The sequence below is a fragment of the Bos mutus genome, chromosome 11 (assembly GCF_027580195.1).
Source record: "Bos mutus isolate GX-2022 chromosome 11, NWIPB_WYAK_1.1, whole genome shotgun sequence".
Taxonomy (NCBI): domain Eukaryota; kingdom Metazoa; phylum Chordata; class Mammalia; order Artiodactyla; family Bovidae; genus Bos; species Bos mutus.
Window position 1 is genome coordinate 43,154,586 of NC_091627.1, and position 21,249 is coordinate 43,175,834.

General features: G+C 39.5%; 1 protein-coding gene across 1 annotated transcript in view; it reads right to left on the reverse strand.

Annotated features, from left to right (window-relative positions):
• Positions 1–796: 796 nt before the first annotated feature.
• ACTR2 (actin related protein 2) overlaps positions 797–21,249 on the reverse strand; it is a 37,793-nt gene continuing 17,340 nt past the window's right edge. The window contains exons 5-9 of the mRNA XM_070379363.1: positions 18,596–18,732; positions 17,159–17,308; positions 13,853–13,998; positions 5,773–5,905; positions 797–2,463 (exon numbers count right to left, since the gene is read on the reverse strand). Of these exons, the coding sequence (XP_070235464.1) occupies positions 2,293–2,463; positions 5,773–5,905; positions 13,853–13,998; positions 17,159–17,308; positions 18,596–18,732 (737 nt within the window). The 3' untranslated portion in view covers positions 797–2,292. The remainder of the gene's footprint in view (positions 2,464–5,772; positions 5,906–13,852; positions 13,999–17,158; positions 17,309–18,595; positions 18,733–21,249) is intronic.

The window sequence follows — 21,249 nt, forward strand, 5'->3', positions numbered from 1 at the left end:
AGAAGTGTATTTATGTTAAAATCAGGATGTTTGACTTTCCATTGATCTCTCAAAATACTTTCCAGATATTGTTGACAGTGCTCAGAACTGTGTAAAAGTTAATATCCAATACCATTTTAAGGAAAAAAGTTCAAATGTAGGACTTATTTCTAAGAAACCCTTCTCGAAGGTCAAGGCGCTGGCAATTCTAATTTTAAAAGAAAAGAATTTTAAACATCATTGGGAATTTAAGTGACAATGGTTTTCAAGAGCTATCAATCACATCTCTTTTAAAAAAGAAAACATTTTCATTTCTGAAGGGCTCATACCTGACAACTCCAATTAATGATATTTCCCTACCCCACCCCCAAATCACTATACTAAATGCATTATTTCACCTTAGAATAGGAAAATTTTAAAATGTAATTAAAAAATTACACTCTCCATATATTAATATTTTAACGGTCATGTTTGATAGCAAAATTACAAAATTAAAACCAAATTCTACATTCAAGGGACAAATGTCTTCATTGTTTTATTTAAGAGTCTATTCCATTCTTTGTTGTTTTCTATCTCCATATTTTAAAATGATGATCAAAGGTCAGGAGTCAATCCATTTATCTGAAATAAACAACTGGTAGATACTAGTTCTGCATTGATGTCCTTTAACAACTCAGTATTCACAAGTCTAGGGGGATTGGTAAGTACATAATTTAGGAACATTTTAGAATTTCAACGTAACTCTGACACCCACGTCCCTAAAATCTTACAGACATTATTCACAGGCTTATTCACGTGTACTGAAGCATGTCCAGCATGCAGGCAAACTTCTTTTATTTGTTCAAATTGAGGTAAAAGAGACAAAAAAATACATAATATTAACAGAAGTGATACAATCTCTTATAACTTTATTTTTCAATTTAGAAGGAATTCAAGTCTGGGTACTATTTGATATTTTTTTTCAGATACCAAGCAATACCGACAAGATTCATAAATATGATTTTCTGACAGGAAAGTCTGCAAACATTTACAAAATACCAACTTTTCTTTCAAGCCTAAGATGGCTAAGATTTAGTAGTTATGATTAGTTTTTTCAGTACAAGTACATATTTAAATCTTGATTTTTGGGGGGCCAACATTTTAAATAGTCATATTTTACTCCACTTTCAGGATTTAAATCAAAACATACCAACAACAAAAGAAAATTAGTGAAAATTACCCAACTGGCAGCAAGTCCCATATTTCAATGTTATTTTTAACCCAATAATTATAACCTACTGCCAGTAATTATTTATATGTATCTACTTGTTTTTATTAAATAAGCACTGGTCGGTTATATAAAAGAATTTTTCAAGAATGGTACTTGGCACTGGGTTACTTTAATGCTTCTGATATAAATAGAAGCACTTAGAAAAAATACCAGCTCTTAAGCACTTTTTGTCTGAAATCTGAATTTCCAAAAGCATTTTTTCAATGTTACTTTTCCACTGATAGATTCCAGGGAGTCTAATCCCAGCTGACATGGTTAATTTTAAAAAACAAATGAAAAATCCCCAAACCACATAATAATGGGACACTACACCTGCTTTTTACATCATATGGAAACAGTTCCAGGCAGACCAAAAGTAGAAGAAAACCTGCCAAATCAAAGTATTGTAAATAAAGTTCATCTCCCGTACCCTAGAGCAGAAAAGCTCAAAAATCAAAAAATGAATATCAAAAGACTACCCCTGTCCTCCACGCAAAAACCCACCCTAACAGTTTAGTTCTGAGCCTACCATTTCCCTAAAATGTTAACACCAGAAGCTTTAAGGTACTTAAAGCTGCAGCAGTACTGTAGAAAGCACCACACTACAGAGGAAACTCCACAAAGGGCTCAGCAGCCGCCCACCCAGTCCTGACCACCCCCACCCCAGTAATATGTAAAAGCTGTTAGGTTTTTCTTATGCTAATAAAGGCATACCACCTAGTGTGCTAAAGACTAAAACTAGCAGCATTAGAGCAGTAAAGTGAAAATAGGAAGCCTACAGGAATGATCTAAATGCCTACTTAGAAGAAACAAAGCAGCAGACAGGACCCTTGCCCTCTCCCTGTGTTCACAGGGAAGTGGTAGAATTAAACAGTCAGATTTACCCACATTAACACAAACTTAACACAACTTCCGCAAGACACCAGAATAAAACCTGACCTTTCCAGTCAAGGGGCACAGACAGACAGGCCTCTTCCAGGTCCTGGAGTTGAATGAGTTCAAAGACTGGCAGTAATGGAAAAAAAGAAAGCACATTAGGGCGTGATGGGAACCAGCTTCACAGTTTATCGAACCGTCACCCCAAGTTTCTCCAGCACACGAACACCCTTTTCTTGGTATTCCTGTCGGGTCATCCAGAAGTTGTCTTTGTCCTTCATGATGTCCGCTAGAACTGCACCTCCCAGGAAAACCATGTGCTTCCTGCGGGGCGGGTCTTCAATGCGGATCTTGAATTTCTACAGGAGAAGAGGAGATAGTAAAATGTCACACGTGCATGGTGTTTTCTATCTTATGAAAATGACTTTTTCTTAAATTCTCACAAAGCTCCTGTGATGTATACATGTGAAGGAGAGAGAGACCTTGTGTAACTTGCCCCACTCACAGGAGATCGCAAATCCATCCCAGTGTGTTTAGAACGCTCCCTACTTACACCTGTGGCCCCAGTGTTAACTGCACCCCGTGTCACTCTCAAAAGCATCTTGATATGAACAATGAATTCCACAGTCACCCTACTAAAAGCCCAAGTACCGGAGTCCTGGCTGTGTCAGGTGTTTCACTGATGGGCAAGTCATCCAGCCAGCTATCAAGTGAACAGTTGGGATAAGAGGACTTTTACTTCCTTCAAGGTCTTATGCTCTTATGATCGTAGTCCCAGGCAACAAAGATTTAAGTTCTTATAAGCAAAGCTCACTTTCTATTGTTTCAAATTCAAACAAATATTTGAATAAACGAGGCCAAATATGGTCAAGATAAATTATGAGGATGTTGGAAAAAATGAACACAGTAAACAAAATTAAAGACAAGCAGGAAACGCTTTACACTCTGTAGCCATCAAGGAGAGACCTCCTTCTGTATGGTAAGTCAACACATGCAAGAGAAACCTTAAAATGAAGTAGCAGTTTTATTTACAAAGTCACAAATCGTGCAAAAAGACTCAAAATAGCTGTCATCTTAACTGTCTTTATGTCACATACATGAACTGTAGGATCTGTCATAATATATGACATAGAAAAAACCTGTTTACTGATTAATTCTGAGGCTAACCTACTGTTCTAACTGTTCTAGTTACTTTTTCACTCTTAGGCAGGGGTCTGCAAACTTTTTCTACAGGGATCAGAGGATAAATACTTGAAGCTCTGTGGGGTCTACTCTGGCAATAGCTAAAGGCAGCCAGAGACAGTGTGTGACAACAGGTAACATATTAGGTGACAAAGGAGTCCGCTTGGCCATGTTCCCAAAAACTCCATTTATCAAACAGCCAGGTCTGGCCTGGGCTGTGCTCTGGCCACCCTGCTCCTGGGGAAACCTGGCTGACCCTTGAGGACACCGCTGCCTCTGCAGCTGTTGCAACGGGCTGCTGTTTCTCACTACTGCCATTCCAGAGACCCTCAGAAACTCGCCCTTCTGGACCATTCCAGCCACCACTCTCTGGGCCCATGGTGTCTACAGAGCCTCATGCGGAGGAATTCTCCTCAGACCTGCTCGGTGGCGCGTGGCGCACTCTCTCCACCACGCCCTGACACCATCCTCAGTGACCCTGTCCTTCTCTGCCTTGCTTGGCAGAATGCCATTTCAGGTGATCAACTCTCTGCTCTGCCCCTGCCCTCAAGTAACTGAGCGTGGGGTGAGAAAAACTCAACATCCACTTTAAGCTTTACCTCAACTGAGCCCCTCAGAGATGCTCAGCAACCCCATGACATTTCTCTTCTCTCTTCCACTCTCTAAGACACCACTTCACACCTCCTCATTTATTTTACAAACATCCATCAGCTCCTCCCTCCTCTGAGAGCCTCCTAACCCATCCTGAGACGGTCACCTTTCTTCCTCCCTTTCCTCAAGCATGTACTCACCACATCAGACTTAATGATCCTTTAAACAAATCAGATACTACTTTCTCTGCTCAAGTTCCTCCCAAGACTCTATCTCATTCTATCTCAATAGGAAAGCCAAAATCTTTACCATGGCTGAACAACACTTGCGTCCTGACTACCTTCCTCTTTTTTTGGTTGTACCATGTGGCATGTGGGATTAGTTCCCCCACCAGGGATCGAACCCACACCCCCTGCGGTGGAAGTGTGGAGTCTTAACTCCACACCACGGAAGTCTCCTGACTGCCTTTCTGTGCTCACCTCCTAGTCCCCTCCCTTGCTTACTCTGCTCCAGCCACTCCTACACACTCCCCGTAACTCAGGACTGTTACTGCCTGGAAGATTCTTCCCCACAGAGTCAGGCTCCTCGTTCCCTTCAGCCTTTGTTCAAAAGTTATCTCATTGGGCTCCTTCTCTGATCACTCTACCTGAAGGAGCACACCATCTCCCCCATCACTACCACTTTCGAGCCCCTAACCTGACTTTTCCTCATAGTGCTTATTACTAACCAAAGTATTATTCATAGACTAAAAGTAGAGATTTTGTTTTGTTTGCCACTGTTTTGCCCAGACAAGTGTTTGGCACATAGAAGGAGTTCAAGTAGTATTTGCTGAATAATCATCTAACACTGATTTTAAATTATATGTATAACTCAATAACATCAGACAGACGAAAGTACTTCAACAACATGCCTCCTTTAAGTCTTTTAATCGGTTTAATGTATGAGTCCATACAGAATTTAATTTCAATAAATTGAGTCACAAATGAAAGATGTATTGTAGACAGACACTTTGCCATCTGAGGCATCAGGGAAGTCCTAATATAGTGTCTCCAATATATAAAGCCCTCTGTATGATGTAATCTCATTATCTAAAACAACTGACCAAAGTTGGTGAGATGAACCTCAGAGGTTTTTTTTAAACAAAATTAAAATGTTTTAAAACTGCTTTTCTTTTTTTAAATATACATTTATTTATTTTAATTGGAGGCTAATTACTTTACAATATTGTAGTGGTTTTGCCTTACATTGACATGAATCCACCACAGGTGTACATGTGAACCTCAGAGATTAACTTAGAATTAGATGACTCCTAGCTGAGCACGTAGTATGTACAGATAGTGTACTTCACACATTCCAGGGTTTGTAGAGAAAAATCAATGTCAAATAACCATCAACTGTTACACCCTGGTTTAAAAACTTCTTTCCACTCTATGTATCAACAACTATCTAAAGTCTGTTTTAAGAGCTATGATTGTTGACACGGATGCATGGGGAGATAAAAGACATACGCAAGAAACAGCCAGAAAATAATTTTAAATCAGAAATACGAAACAGTCTAAGAGTAGCACTGAATGTTGATGACGTAGTTAAAAAAAAAAACAACCCAACAGCCTTCCTCCACAGTACCGCAGGTTCTTCAGGCTACTGGTTACAGATGAACCGACAGGTGTCACTGGACCCGGCTGCCTCAGCTCACTGAGTAGAAAGGCCAGCTGGCACTAGGACGCTGGGACAAAGCTCATCTTGAACCACTTCTACTCTTCAAGGCTGCACTGGGCTGCAGTAGACGTTTGTTTAGAAGACTTCTTGCTCCCTCTGGTGGTTGTCAAGATTCACAAGCTATTTTACAGGGTTTTAACAGGATGCTAACAGTTGGAGTACTGACTGATACTTACAGAAAGTTTTTCCACATCACCCTTCAATACTCGTTCTAAGTAAAGCTGTTTAAGCTCTCGTTCCAACCGGGATGGCAGACCAGGGTACATAGTAGACCCTCCAGAAAGCACAATGTGCTTATAGAACTCAGATCTAGGAAGACACAACAGGTATTCATTAGGGGTTTCAGATTAGGAAAACAGTATTTCAAGAGTTGCTTTTATTTACATTAGCCTCAGATTGCTGGGAGAATTAAATAAAATTCAACATGTAAACTGCAGGGCTGAATGCTTGCTATTACTACTATAAACAGATAACAAACTCTTTATATAGAAAATATCTATTACCATTTTGATGACAATACTCCTAAAGCACATAACACATTTTCTTGCAAATGTAATTAAGTCTTTCAATAACGACTGGTTCACATAACAAAGGAGCGGTATTTGGGCTAGGCTGTAATAGTGCTTCCACGGAGCCACTTAGATGTGGTTGTTTACTAAAATAAACTATATTCCACCATGACTCCACTTCTAGCTTTTGAATTTTTCCATTTGCCTTTTGTAGTTTTCCCTTTTGTTCCTCTGCTCTGAGGCCGCTGGCTATTATTTTTGGTTAGATTGATGTGCTTGCTTCTAATAGCAGCCCTGTCTTTCTTCCTTAAATATGCTGTTGGTCATGATACCAGATAATCAAATCTAAAATAAGTGCAGATGGAGTAAAAGTATTAACAGTATAATCTAAGTGAGGGTTGGAGGAGCTTTTTTAGTAAAACTCAGGAGCTAAGTTGTATCCATTTTGGCTTCACTCAAACTCACTTCCTGGTTTTACTTCCTTTCAGGTTCTCAAGAGCTCAGGCTATTGTAATTCTAGCTTCTAGGAGAAGGCAATGGCACCCCACTCTAGTACTCCTGCCTGAAAAATCCCATGGACAGAGGAGCCTGGTAGGCTGCAGTCCATGGGGTCGCTGAGGGTCAGACATGACTGAGCGACTTCACTTTCACTTTTCACTTTCATGCATTGGAGAAGGAAATGGCAACCCACTCCAGTGTTCTTGCCTGGAGAATCCCAGGGACTGGGGAGCCTGGTGGGCTGCCGTCTATGGGGTCACACAGAGGCAGACACTACTGAAGTGACTTAGCAGCAGCAGCAGCAGAAGTTTTGTATTGTATTTAATTGCAGATGCATGCATGAATGTAACATAAACTAAGCAGCTGAAGTACAGCTACATGTGGTATATGCCCGTGAGCATCTACATGTATGCTTTCAATACACTGAACATGCAGAACAAAATCTGAGTGCTGCAACTTTCCGAGGCTAGCAACGTAGAAAGGATACCAAACCTGACTCCAGTGCTTTAGCATCACCAAAACTTCAATCACCACCAACAGGTATGCACCTTTATATATAATCTTGCTATTAGTGATCATTACATCAAGGGACAAAAGCATCTACCCAATCCCCACTATGAGAACTTATCATAATTACGAAGTCTAGATTAGACTTCTGATCATCTTCCACTAGATTTATAGCTTGTTCTAAGCCAATTGCTATTTTTACTAATTACCATTATTGTCCTGTTCCCCACCCTCCCACAAAAACTTGGCAGTTATTTCATTAGGGTTAAATAAAGAAGTAAGCAAACACTTGCTTAGTAAAATGTTTCTGAGTGAATTTCTCAACTTGGGTGAAGAGGAGAGCTTTCTGTGACTCAAACTCAAGCTGCAATAAAAGATTATAAATCTTCTTATACAACTAAATAAAACCAAAATTTTATGTGGCCAGAAACACCAGAAGAGACAAATGAAAAATTACAAAATATCTGTAAATGGACCACAGAGCTCAAATAAAATGAACTTCTTTAAAAATTGAGAGGAAAAAAAAATTACAAAAATCTTACAGATAACAGGCAAAAGCCACAAACAGATTAATTCACCAAGAAAAGATATAAAAATGGTCCATCGGGCTTTCCAGTTGGCTCCAGTGGTAAAGAACCCGCCTGCCAATGCCGGAGACGTAAAAGACTTGGGTTCAATCCCTATGTTAGGAAGACCCCCGGAGGAGGCCATGGTAACCCACTCCAGTATTTTTGCCTGGAGAATCCCCATGGACAGAGGAGCCGGAGGGGCTCCAGTCCAATGGGTTGCAAAGAGTTGGACACAACTGAAGCAACTTAGCATACAACACACAGAAAACTATATGCAACTTCAATCTTAAGAGAAATGCAAATTAAAATTACATTGAGATATCATTTCTCATTCATTAGACTGACATGCAAGTAAAATGTTGACAAACTCTGTGAACAGCTGTAGTGTCCTCAGACATGACTGTAGGAAAGAGAAGGGAATTAAGCAATAACAAAACCACACACGCATTCGCCTTTTGACCCAACTATTCCCCGCTCAGGCATTTTTTCAGGACATATATCCCAACAATACAAAGATACAGTGTGCACAAGGTTATTAATTGCAGCATTATCTGTCAGCATAAATAATGGACCCTACCTAGATAACCAGGATTCACTGAAGAAGCCATTATATGTACACACTGGAAAAAAGAACAATAACAACATACAGGAACTGGTATAAGATTGTTTAAGATATATTAAGAGAAAAAAACAAAGTTCAAAAGAGTATTCACAAGATGCTACCTCTTGTGTAAGAAAATAAGAAATAGAGGGAGTAGCACTAAGGTGAAAGACAACGGGTGGGGAGAGTAACACTTCTGAGTGTCCTTTCTTTGTTTAGTTTTAACAGCCTTTTCAGAAACCAAAATTAAAGATGAACTGGGAATATCCTGTGCCACAAAACAGAATGAAATAGAACACGCTCAGAAGAGATGAGGGTGCAAAGAAGAGCGCCTGGAGAAGGAAACAACCCACTCCAATGGTCTTGCCTGGAGAATCCCACCAACAGAGGAGCCCGGTTATAGTCCATGGAGTCCCAGTGAGTCTGACATGGCTTAGGAACTAAACGACAAAGCACACAGAAGCCTGCTGCAGGGGCTCTCACAGGCCAAACCAGGAACAATTCAGCACCAAAATGAAATAAGGCAGGGATAAGAACTATAATCCACTGAATAAAATCGCAAGTCCATACTGAAAATTAACAAAAACAAGGGAGAAGGAAAGGCAGTTCCTTATGCTAGAATGCCAACTAATAAATAGAGAAGGAATGACAGAATTAGAAAAATCATCTTTTTGCAACCATCACAATAAAAATGGATTTAGGCAAAAACCATCAATTGATGATAAAAGGGGTGGAAGTCAGAAACTGATGAAGAATAGGAGATTTACACAGTCTCAAAAGTATTTTCGGGCTTCTCTGGTGGCTCAGACGGTAAAGAATCTGCCTGCAATGCAGGAGACTCAGGTTCATTCATTGGGTTGGGAAGATCGAGAAAAGGATGGCTACCCATTCCAGTATTCTTGCCTAGAGAATTCCATGGACAGAGGAGCTTGGCGGGCTACAGTCCATGGGGTTGCAGAGAGTTGGACACTACTGAAAATACTTTCCCACAAATTACTTATAAATCAGGAAAAAAAAAAGACAACCTATACAATGGAGAGGACGCTCAGAGGGCTCAAACCTTGTGCACACAGGACCCGGGGACCTCACAGAGACTGAGACAGAACTGTGTTTGAGCATCTCCTGTGGAGGTACGGGTCAGCTGTGGTCTGCCGCAGGAACAGGGGCTCTGGGTGTGGATATGGCATAAGTCCTCTTGGAGGAGGTCGCCATTAACCCCACCATAAAGCTGCCAGAACTTATGTTAAGACTGGGAAATAGACTCTTGGAGGGTTCAACAGAATCTTGTGCACCAGGACCCAGGAGAAAGGAACAGTGACCCCGCAGGAGACTTGCCTATGGGTGTCCAGGAGCCTCGGGTGAAGGTGTGGGTTGGTGGTGGCCTGCTGCAGGCTTGGGGGCTCGGACTGTAGCAGTACATGCATGAGATCTTTTGAGGGAGGCCAGCATTATCTTCATTGCCTCCACCATAGTTTGGCCCAGGTAAATAGCAGGGAGGGAACACAGCTCCACCCATCAACAGGAAATTGGATTAAAGATTTACTGAGCATGGCCCATCAGAACAAGATGCAGTATCCTCCTCAGTCAGTCTATCCCATCAGGAAGCTTTCATAAGCCTCTTATCCTTTTCCATCAGAGGGCAGACAAACTGAAAACCACAATCACAGAAAACTAACCAATCTAATCACACGGAGCACAGCCTTGTCTAACTCAATGAAACTGTGAGCCATGCCGTGTAGGGCCACCCAAGACAGATGGGTCATGGTGGAAGGTTCTGACAAAATGTGGTCCACTGGAGAAGGGAATGGCAAACCACTTCCAGTATTCCTGCCTTGAGAACCCCATGAACAGTATGAAAAGGCAAAAAGATAGGACACTGAAAGATGAACTCCCCAGGTTGGTAGGTGCCCAATATGCTACTGGAGATCAGTGGAGAAATAACTCCAAAAAGAATGAAGAGATGGAGACAAAGCAAAAACAATACCCAGTTGTGGATGTGACTGGTGATGGAAGCAAGTTCCAATGCTGTAAAGAGCAATATTGCATAGGAACCTGAAATGTTAGGTCCATGAATCAAGAGAAACTGGAAGTGATCAAACAGGAGATGGCAAGAGTGCACGTCAACATTTTAGGAATCAGGGAACTAAAATGGACTGGAATGGGTGAATTTAACTCAGATGACCATTATATCTACTACTGTTGGCAAGAATCCCATAGGAGAAATGGCATACCCATCACAGTCAACAAGAGTTTGAAATGCAGTACTTGGATGCAGTCTCAAAATGACAGAAGGATCGCTTCATTTCCAAGGCAAACCAGTCAATATCATGGTAATCCTAGTCTATGCCCCGACCAGTAATGCTGAAGAAGTTGAATAGTTCTATGAAGACCTACAAGACCTTCTAGAATTAACACCCAAAATAGATGTCCTTTTCATTATAGGGGACTGGAATGCAAAAGTAGGAAGTCAAGAAACAAGGCAAATTTGAACTTGGAGTACAGAATGAAGCAGGGCAAAGGCTAATAGAGTTCTGCCAAGAGAATGCACTGGTTGTAGCAAACACCCTCTTCCAACAACACAAGAGAAGACTCTACACATGGACATCACCAGATGGTCAATACAGAAATCAGACTGATTATATTCTTTGCAGCCAAAGATGGATAAGCTCTATACAGTCAGCAAAAACAAGACTAGGAGCTGACTGTGGCTCAGATCATAACTCCTTACTACCAAATTCAGACTTAAATTGAAGAAAGTAAGGAAAACCAATAGACCATTCAGGTATGACCTAAATCAAATCCCTAATGATTATACAGTGGAAGTAAGAAATAGATTTAAGGGACTAGATCTGATAGACAGGGTGCCTGATGAACTATGGACGGTGGTTTATGACACTGTTTAGAAGACAGGGAGCAAGACCATCCAAGAAAAAGAAATGCGAAAGAGAAAAGGAAAGATATACCCATTTGAATGCAGAGTTCCAAAGAATAGCAAGGAGAGATAAGAAAGCCTTCCTCAGTGACCAGTGCAAAGAAACAGAGGAAAATAATAGAATGGAAAAGACTAGAGATCTCTTCAAGAAAATGAGAGATACCAAGGGAATATTTCATGCAAAGATGGGCTCAATAAAGGAGAGAAATGGTATGGACCTAACAGAAGCAGAAGATACTAAGAAGAGGTGGCAAGAATACACAGAAAAACTGTACAAAAAAGATCTTCATGACCCAGATAATCACACAATGGTGTGATCACTCACCTAGAGACAGACATCCTGGAATGTGAAGTCAAGTGGGCCTTAGGAAGCATCACTATGAACAAAGCTAGTGGAGGTTGATGGAATTTCAGTTGAGCTATCTCAAATTAAAAGATGATGCTGTGAAAGTGCTGCACTCAATATGCCAGCAAATTTGGAAAATTCAGCAATGGCCACAGGACTGGAAAAGGTCAGTTTTCATTCCAATCCCTAAGAAAGGCAATGCCAAAGAATGTTCAAACTACTACACAATTGCACTCATCTCACACACTAGCAAAGTAATGTTCAAAATTCTCCAAGCCAGGCTTCAACAATACGTGAACTGTGAACTTCCAGATGTTCAAGCTGGTTTTAGAAAAGGCAGAGGAACCAGAGATCAAATAGCCAACATCCACTGGATCATCGAAAAAGCAAGAGTTCCAGAAAAACATCTATTTCTGCTTTATTGACAATGCCAAAGCCTTTGACTGTGTGGATCACAATGAACTAGAAAATTCTGAAAGAGATGGGAATATCAGACCACCTGACCTGCCTCCTGAGAAATCTGTAGGCAGGTCAGGAAGCAACAGTTAAAACTGGACATGGAACAACAGACTGGTTCCAAATAGGAAAAGGAGTACATCAAGGCTGTATACTGTCACCCTGCTTATTTAACTTCTATGCAGAGTACATCATGAGAAACGCTGGGCTGGAAGAAGCACAAGCTGGAATCAAGATTGCCAGGAGAAATATCAATAACCTCAGATATGCAGATGATACCACCCTTATGGCAGAAAGTGAAGAAGAACTAAAGAGCCTCTTGATGAAAGTGAAAGAGGAGAGTAAAATAGTTGGCTTAAAGCTCAACATTCAGAAAACGAATATCATGGCATCCGGTCCCATCACTTCATGGCAAATAGATGGGGAAACAATGCAAACAGTGACAGACTTTATTTTTGGGGGCTCCAAAATCACTGCAGATGGTGACTGCAGCCATGAAATTAAAAGACGCTTGCTCCTTGGAAGAAAAGTTATGACCAACCTAGACAGCATATTCAAAAGCAGAGACATTGCTTTTCCAACAAATGTCCGTCTAGTCAAGGCTATGGTTTTTCCAGTAGTCATGTATGGATGTGAGAGTTGGACTATGAAGAAAGCTGAGCACCGAAGAATTGATGCTTTTGAACTGTGGTGTTGGAGAAGACTCTTGAGAGTCCCTTGGACTGCAAGGAGATCCAACCAGTCCATCCTAAAGGAAATCAGTCCTGAATGTTCATTGAAAGGACTGATGTTGAAGATGAAACTCCAATACTTTGGCCACCTGATGCGAAGAGTTACTCACTTGAAAAGACCCTGAATATGGCAAAGATTGAAGGCAGGAGGAGAAGGGGATGACAGAGGATGAGATGGTTGTATGGCATCACTGACTCAATGGACATGAGTTTGAGTAAACTCCAGGAGTTGGTGATGGACAAGGAGGCCTGGCGTGCTGCAGTCCATGGGGTTGCAAAGAGTCAGACACGACTGAGCGACTGAACTGAACTGATACAATGGAGAAAACAGGAAACTTCACTAAGAGTTTAACACTAATAACACCAAACAGGAGCAAACTGACATCACTTCTGGATGTGATAACCTAAGAAGGACACATCACTTAAGTAGTGTTCCAGCCAAAAAGGCACAATCTAAATTTAATCATGAGAAGACATTCATACCCAAACTGTAGTCTGCAAAAATATCAATGTCATGAAAGACTGAGGAATTACAACAGATGAAAGGTTACTAAGAGACATGACAACTACATACAAGCTGTGGTCTCAGTTCTGACCCTTTACCAGAAAAAAGAAAAACTGTATAAAGGACATTACTGGGACAAAGAACAGAACTGAAATGAGGGTGGCAGATAAAAGTGCATCAGCAATCAATCCCCTGAACTCAGTAACTGCACTGCCGCTATAAGAGAACAGCCTCATTCCTAAAAGCCACAAAGTAAACATTAAGGAGTAAAGAGGACTTACATATTCAACCTATTCTCAAATGACTCGAGAATAGGAGAGAGAGAAAGGGAGAGCACATAAACACGTAGATTGCTGAAATCAGAAAAATGGAAAACTGGGTAGTGTACAGGAGTCCTCCTTTCTATTCTGGAAACTTGCAACATTTAAACTATTTCAAAATAAGTTTAAACGGGCATCTGTGACACAATGATATATGTCATTCAACAACCAGTGTCATCCTATCAAAAACTCGGGTGAGACAACAGACAACCTGGTCACTCAAGCTATTTATATTCCATCTATTTCTGATAAGCTACTTTGAAACAACCATTTCTAAAGTACCTGGTATCAATGTCAGCCGCCTGGATTGTGTTAAAAAGCAATTCAGCAACACCTACTCCCTCGACATTGATCAAGTGAGGCTGAAACAGAGCTTCCGGTGCTTCAAACCTCTCTCCCCCGACTTTGATAATGCGGCCATCTGGGAGCTAGAGACCAAGAACAATCAGGTATCAGCAAAAGATTTTAAAAGTTCCCAGTATTCTTTAGATGTTAGTATGCCTGTTTTATAACCAAAATCATTAGCAATATATTTCTCCCAAAATACATTTTTGAAAAAAGACAAAGTAAAATACATTAAAATAACTGTTTTTATTATCATGCTCTGTTCTGCTTTTGAAATGATATGTCCTGCCTTTCCAAACAGTAGGAATTTCCTTAAAGAGTCACCAATACACAAATGTGTGATGTCTACAGGTGTATGCAAGTGAGCACTACAGAAAGTGCTGATCACCCACAGCAACTGGACTTTTGCCGGAGTCAATGCTGCTTCTCTTTATCATTTTAACACATTTTTGAGTTTATAGAGATTTTTACCATGTAGCACAGACACATTCAATTAAAAATTTTAAATTTCTTTCAACAAATAATTATTCTGGGGAACTATTTTTTTGCCATCAAATACTTTATATCATGTGTGAAACTTCTATCAAATCATTTAATCCAAGGAAAATCTTATGATCAAAAAAGCTTAAGGACGCTAATCTATTTTTTAGCAGGCAATTCTGTTGTATCCTATTTACTAGGTTCTATTAAATTTTTAAGTAGATAAATATAATTTTAAGAAAACAAGATTTAAGCAACTGGTAAGATACCACTAACATATGACCCTGTTAACCCTTAAGTTACATCATGTTTATGTTTAATTAAATGAGAAATGTTAAACAAAAACTCTCTCACAATTCACAGAATTGACCTAAGTAACAAGCATGCTGGTATATACTGGCATTTGACACATTTCTATATGACAGACCAGAATTAGTTTTACATTAACATTTCTAACAGTGTATCAGTTTAAAATAATGTAATTATAATAACTATATTTAGATTCCCAAACTCACTTTCCAACATGACGAAGTATCTCAAAGCAAGTCCTTGAAGACATTTACTCCATGTTTGCTCTAACTGTATACAGTACGTGCAACACAATCACATCTTTCAAAAACTCCACAATTATCTTTTTATAAACTTTATAAAAAAAAATTTTTTAATTTACCCTTAACAAAATAAACACAACCATCCAGTGACTTTAAAACCACATGAACTCAGCCAAGATATATGGGAAGACTTCACATGGCAGAGTATCACTAGCATAAAACATCTACACCTGGACAGTGTGGCTTTTCTCAAAGCTCTGGCTGGAGATCAGCCCGGGGCCACCTACCCTAGGAACTACTTACCTTTCAGAACTGTTAAAACTGTACGCCTCCCAATTTCTCTGCACCAAACCTTATCCTATCCTCTATTTGTCCACTATTTCCCTCTTCATCAGTTCCCCGTTTATTTGTCACAAATACTTTTGTAACCTGCCTCAAATTCTGAGACAGGAATGAAGAGATAAAATATGTTTTATATTTCTAGTTCCCTTATCCTCTGTCTCATGACACTTTCTTCCAAAGTCAGATAGACAATAAATTATAAATCTAGGGGAACTATCAAGAAGGCCTCAGGAAAGAATCCCTAGGGCAAATCTGTAGATGATTGAGTTGCAAAGTACTGATTTATTGTCTATTTGGATCATTATCTTCTAAAATGAAACAACATAACTTATAAAAATTTTAAATTATTTTTAAAGTGACTATTTTGTACATATTTATGATATGCTCTGTTTTATATGAATTAAATGGTGGAAGAATACTTGCTTTTATTGCCTATCACTCAATTTCAGTTTTGGTGGCTCAGTGGTAAAGAATCTGCCTGCCAAGGGTTCAATCCCTGGGTTGGGAAGATCCCCTGGAGAAGGAAATGGCAACCCACTCCAGTATTCTTGCCTGGGAAATGGCATGGACAGAGGAGCCTGGCAGGCGTCCATGGGGTCGCAAAGAGTTAGATATGACTTAGTACTCTTGCCTGGAAAGTCCCATGGGTGGAGGAGCCTGGCGGGCTGCAGTCCATGGGGTCGCTGAGAGTCGGACACAACTGAGCGACTTCCCTTTCACTTTTCACTTTCATGCATTGGAGAAGGAAATGGCAACCCACTCCAGTGTTCTTGCCTGGAGAATCCCAGGGACTAGGGAGCCTGGTGGGCTGCCGTCTATGGGGTCCCACAGAGTCAGACACAACTGAAGCGACTTAGCAGCAGCAGCAGCAGCGACTAAACAACAGTAGCAGATCAAAGACACAGTATGGAAGCACTTTATACCCAGATGAAAATGACAGACTTAAGGCAGCAATACACTGAAAATTCAACTCCTCTGATATAAATTATAATTTGGTTCTAAGAATCATTAGTTACAATTTCAAGTTAACACTTGTTCTGAACATCTCATTAAGAAAATACTAAGTCAGGAAGACTGCCACCTATTGAATTGTTAAAGCAATTCTATAGGAAGACCATTTTCTAAACTATCTTAGAATACCAGTCCCATGAAATGCTAAGAATACTGTAATCATGTACAATTCAGCATATCAAAGGTTCTGAGAAGTCCTTTAATAAAGTGAAACTGACTCTCTCCCAAACTTATCTGACAATGTAACCCTTCATTTTAATTTCTGTCACGATCTACTAACATCTCAGAGAAATAACATTATGTGAAACCCATGCTGAAAAATGCTACTCCAGGTACTGCTGCTGCTAAGTCACTTCAGTCGTGTCTGACTCTATGCAACCCCATAGACGGCAGCCCACCAGGCTCCCCAGTCCCTGGGATTCTCCAGGCAAGAACACTGGAGTGGGTTGCCATTTCCTTCTCCAATGCATGAAAGTAAAAAGTGAAAGTGAAGTCGCTCAGTCGTGTCCGACTCTTAGCGACCTCATAGACTGCAGCCTACCAGCCTCCTCCGTCCATGGGATTTTCCAGGCAAGAGTACTGGAGTGGGGTGCCATTGCCTTCTCCAATTCCAGGTACTAGAATCTCAAAATAACATTTCATATCTAACTGTATCCTAAAGTAGAAAAGCAATATATGATTCTTGCTTTATTAAATCATAGTATCATAATGTAGAAAGACATTAAAGGTCATATATATACAAATTATAACAACCCAAACCCAAAGTACTGGATTTCAAGAAAACCTCCTTAAGCACACACCAACAGTCACTGTCACCCACTTTAAAACCATATATATATCATACACCAGATATACTTACTGTGTAAGATTCAACCAATACTGTGGTTTCTAAGGCCAGTTTCTGCTCTTGCTCAATATTATATCCCACATAACACAACTTTTCTTTAATCATGCGAACCGTTTCAAAATCAGCAGAATGGTTGAAGGCATATCCCCGCAACAGAAGCAGCTGGTACAAAAAAACAGCAATTAAGTCCACAATTAATCTGAGTGAGTTCAAGTCCACAAAAGGGATTAATGCTAAGCATGTCACATCAATACCAAATACAATGGACAGCAGAACCTTAGCTCTTACTATTTCAGAAAGGAGAATATTACTCATCATAAGAGTTTACATTTCACTTTCACAGAAAAGTTTCATAGGGAGTGACAGAATTTACAGTTCATGAATAATAAATGGGCAAAATATATATTAATAAATAATATTTTAGCACTGGATTTCTATAATCTGCAATTTACTCAGTCAATGCCATAACTGTGAAATATGACTGACACATATTAGAGGGGCAATAGTATTTGCTAAATAGACAAACAAAAACAAGAATTCAACCTGACAGGAAAAACAAAACACACACGATATACATCATAAACAAATCAGACTTTTCACATAAAAACTACAAATCCTCTGATCTTTGTGTTTACAGTCAAAGGAAAACTCTTGGACAATCCTTTGGCAGTCACCCTCAAACAGAATTCTGGCTTAGAATGACAGTATAATTCTCATCACCAATCTTATTACTAACCCAATGTCAATACGAAGACTTAACACAACCCAGAACAGTCTTCCCACAGCAGTACCAGTGACATATTGGACCTTATAATCCTTTGTTGTGGGGGATGCCCTGTTCATTGCAGAATGTTTAGCAGCCTTCCTGCAAAGATGTTAACAACCAAAAATGTCTCCAGACATTTCAAAGTGTCCCCGGAGGAGTAGCATCATCCCTGATTGAGAACCACTGACCTGGAGAGAATGTACTAACTATCGAGTTCTGGTACAGACAATATTCTAAATCTTTCCCCCCCCACATTACAAAAACCACACACGCTTCCAAAGAGTGGCCTTAAATGTATACTGTATCTAGCAATGTTTTAAAGAATAGCATCACTAATTTCATTCACAAATAAATTTTAATATACATCTTGTTCAAAGAGGGTTTTACGGCTGAAAGGCTGCCCAAGTTGTTCAAGGAAGTCTTAAGTCTTCTTCCACCTTTAACATGCCTCTCTTCCCATTCCTCAGGAAAGGCAAATTATAATTACGTAATGATGAACTCTCATTAGTACACAAGAGATCATGTGTGTGAATCTTATACCGATTTTTATATGAATTTTAAAATACTGGGCCACTTCTCTGGTGGTGCAGATTCACTAGAATCCTGAGGTGATACATTCAATTTTAAGTAGATATATATACAAACTTACAAAATCTAATTCCATGATATTCTCTTTTGCTTACCTTGATAAGATATCTGGTAATATCCCTCCCGGCAATATCCAGTCTCCTGGTAAGGTGAGGGAGAGAAAAGCCTTCATACACTGGGCAAATGTGAGTCACACCATCTCCAGAGTCCACCACGACTCCAGTTAATAAACCTGTAGAAGAATCATGAAGTTGTAAACAAAAAGCCAAATCAGAAATCAAAGCCAGCAAATTTCAAGTATTTCAATATTCAAAGATGCTGGCTTCTGATTAGAAACATCACCAACCAAAATGGTCTAAAAGCTAGCACTTCTTTCTTATTTGCTTATTTTGCAGTTTATTTCTAACACACAGACACTGAAGTCAGTGTTCTCTCACATGCCTCCTGTGAGACCTTTAGTCCAATCATGTGCTCCCCCAGTGATGGGAAGAAACAGACCCTCAGACTGAGGACTGAAAAATACAACATGGTCTTTAATCCTAACTTTAATCTTGATCCCTGAATTCCCCTGAAGTCAAATTCTCTAAAGTATCATAGATAACTTTTATGAAAACCACTGTGAAGGGTAATTACACAAGTTAATAGTGAATCTGCTAAAATAATCTAGTTCTTTATTATTATTTTTGTCATATAGTATATTCAAAACTCTGCTGTTTGGAAAATTTCTGTTCATACAAAATAGCTAGAAATCTGAGAATAATTCATCTTAACTAGCCAAAGAATCACTTCAATTATTCACCAAAATCAAGAAAGACACTGTCAGTTAAACTTTTAAAAAAAAGACCAGCAAAGAAGCTATCTTCTCTCTTGCGAGTGCGTGCGTTCTTAGTCGCTTCAGTCGTGTCCAGCTATTTGTGACCCTATGGACTGTAGCCCACGAGGTTCCTCTGTCCATGAGATTCTTCAGGCAAGAATACTGGAGTGGGTTGCCATGGCCTCCTCCAGGGGCTCTTCCTGACTCAGGGATGGAACTCACGTCTGTTATATCTTCTGCACTGGCAGGTGGGTTCTTTACCACTAGCGCCACCTGGAAAGTCTCTTTGTTTCTCACTATGTGCTATTTAACGGTATAAATGGGGACTTCCCTGATGGTGCAGTGGTTAAGCCTGCATGCTTCTAATGTAGGGGACATGTGGGTTTGATCCCTGGTCAGGGGGGTGTGGAATTAAGATCCCACATGCAGTGCAGTATGGCCAAAAACAAAAATAGTAATAATAAAATGAAATTTAAAAAAATATATAAAAGTACAAATGACTGAAAGTTAGTGTTTCACCTTTTGTGCCAGAGTTAATTCAGGAAAAAAAAAATTTCTAAATCACATTTTCTAGCAGTTTTTAAGTCTAATGATACTTTTAACCAGAGTATGTATTATCTACAGTTGCTTAAGCTTATTATTTTATCACTGTCCCATCCCTGAATACTCTCTCCTTCTTTCTTATGCACAAAACATCTAATTTATCTCTGAACACATTTATTCAAAACATCTCCTACTAAGTTCATATAATTTGTTTTTCCTTGACTGATTTTTCAATTTTCATAAAAAAATCACATGCTGCCTCTTAAGGTTGCTTTCTTTTAAACAAGAGACTTTCTATTGCAAGAAAGAAGAATCCACAGTATCATTAATTCAAAAATGCTCCCAGTAATACCAACTAACACTAGATTACTCACTCTTTCTCCTTCAATTCTGAAGGATTCTTTAAAGCTCAATCTAGTTCTTAACTTTTCATTCATACCCTCCCTGACCATTTTAACCTCTAACTCACACTCCATAATTCCAGTTATTCCCCTCAATCCTGTACACAAAATGCAGTCAGACACACTTTCTTGAATCACCATGTCACCTCTCTTATTCAAAAGCCTTTCCTGGTTCCAAATGTAGCTTCTTACTCTTTTGACTTAACTGGTAGCTTTTAGCCACCTTGTTTTTATGCAAGGTGAAGAGTTCTCTTCGGCTGAAGAGTTCTTTTGATTAGAATTACTGGATTATCACTTCTCAAAACTAAGAATTAAATATTTAAACAAAAGCAGCTAAATATCAGGAGTTAAGAGAGGATATCTTCTCCTTGGACAGAAATAAATTTATGAATATTGCTAGAAATATCTGTTAAGGTCAATTTTATTCAATTAAAGCAAAAATTCATTTCAGCAGAAGTGTCCCATCTCCACCCCCTAACTGGAATCACCAGTTTCAAAGCTTAGATTCAAAAATTTTAATATCTATTTTTCCAAAGTATTTTCTAAAATAAATTCTGAAATGTACTTAAAAAATGAAACACAATTTCCTAGATGCAGACAAACACGAGCTCCTCAGACCCTGGCTATAATGGACGAAAGGGCAAGGAGACCACATGTAGCTTATCGAGGAGCTGACTCACCGCCGTATCCTCTGTCCTAAACAGAACGCCAAGCTCATGACACACTTGGAGAATGAATAAAGCCTCTTTAAAAATTTAATTCTCCCCAGGTATTTTCTTAGTATCTACATGAAGTAGTAAAGACAGCTTTAAAACCTAGTATGTATTTTGACAAAGTGATTTTTACTCATCTATGTGTAGAATCAGATGGATCACCATAATATTAAAATTTGTTTCTTAACACAACTGACCCTTGAACAATGTGGGGGTTAACCTGCACATAACTTACAGCTGGCCCTTTGCATCCCGATTCAACCAACTATGGACCTTGC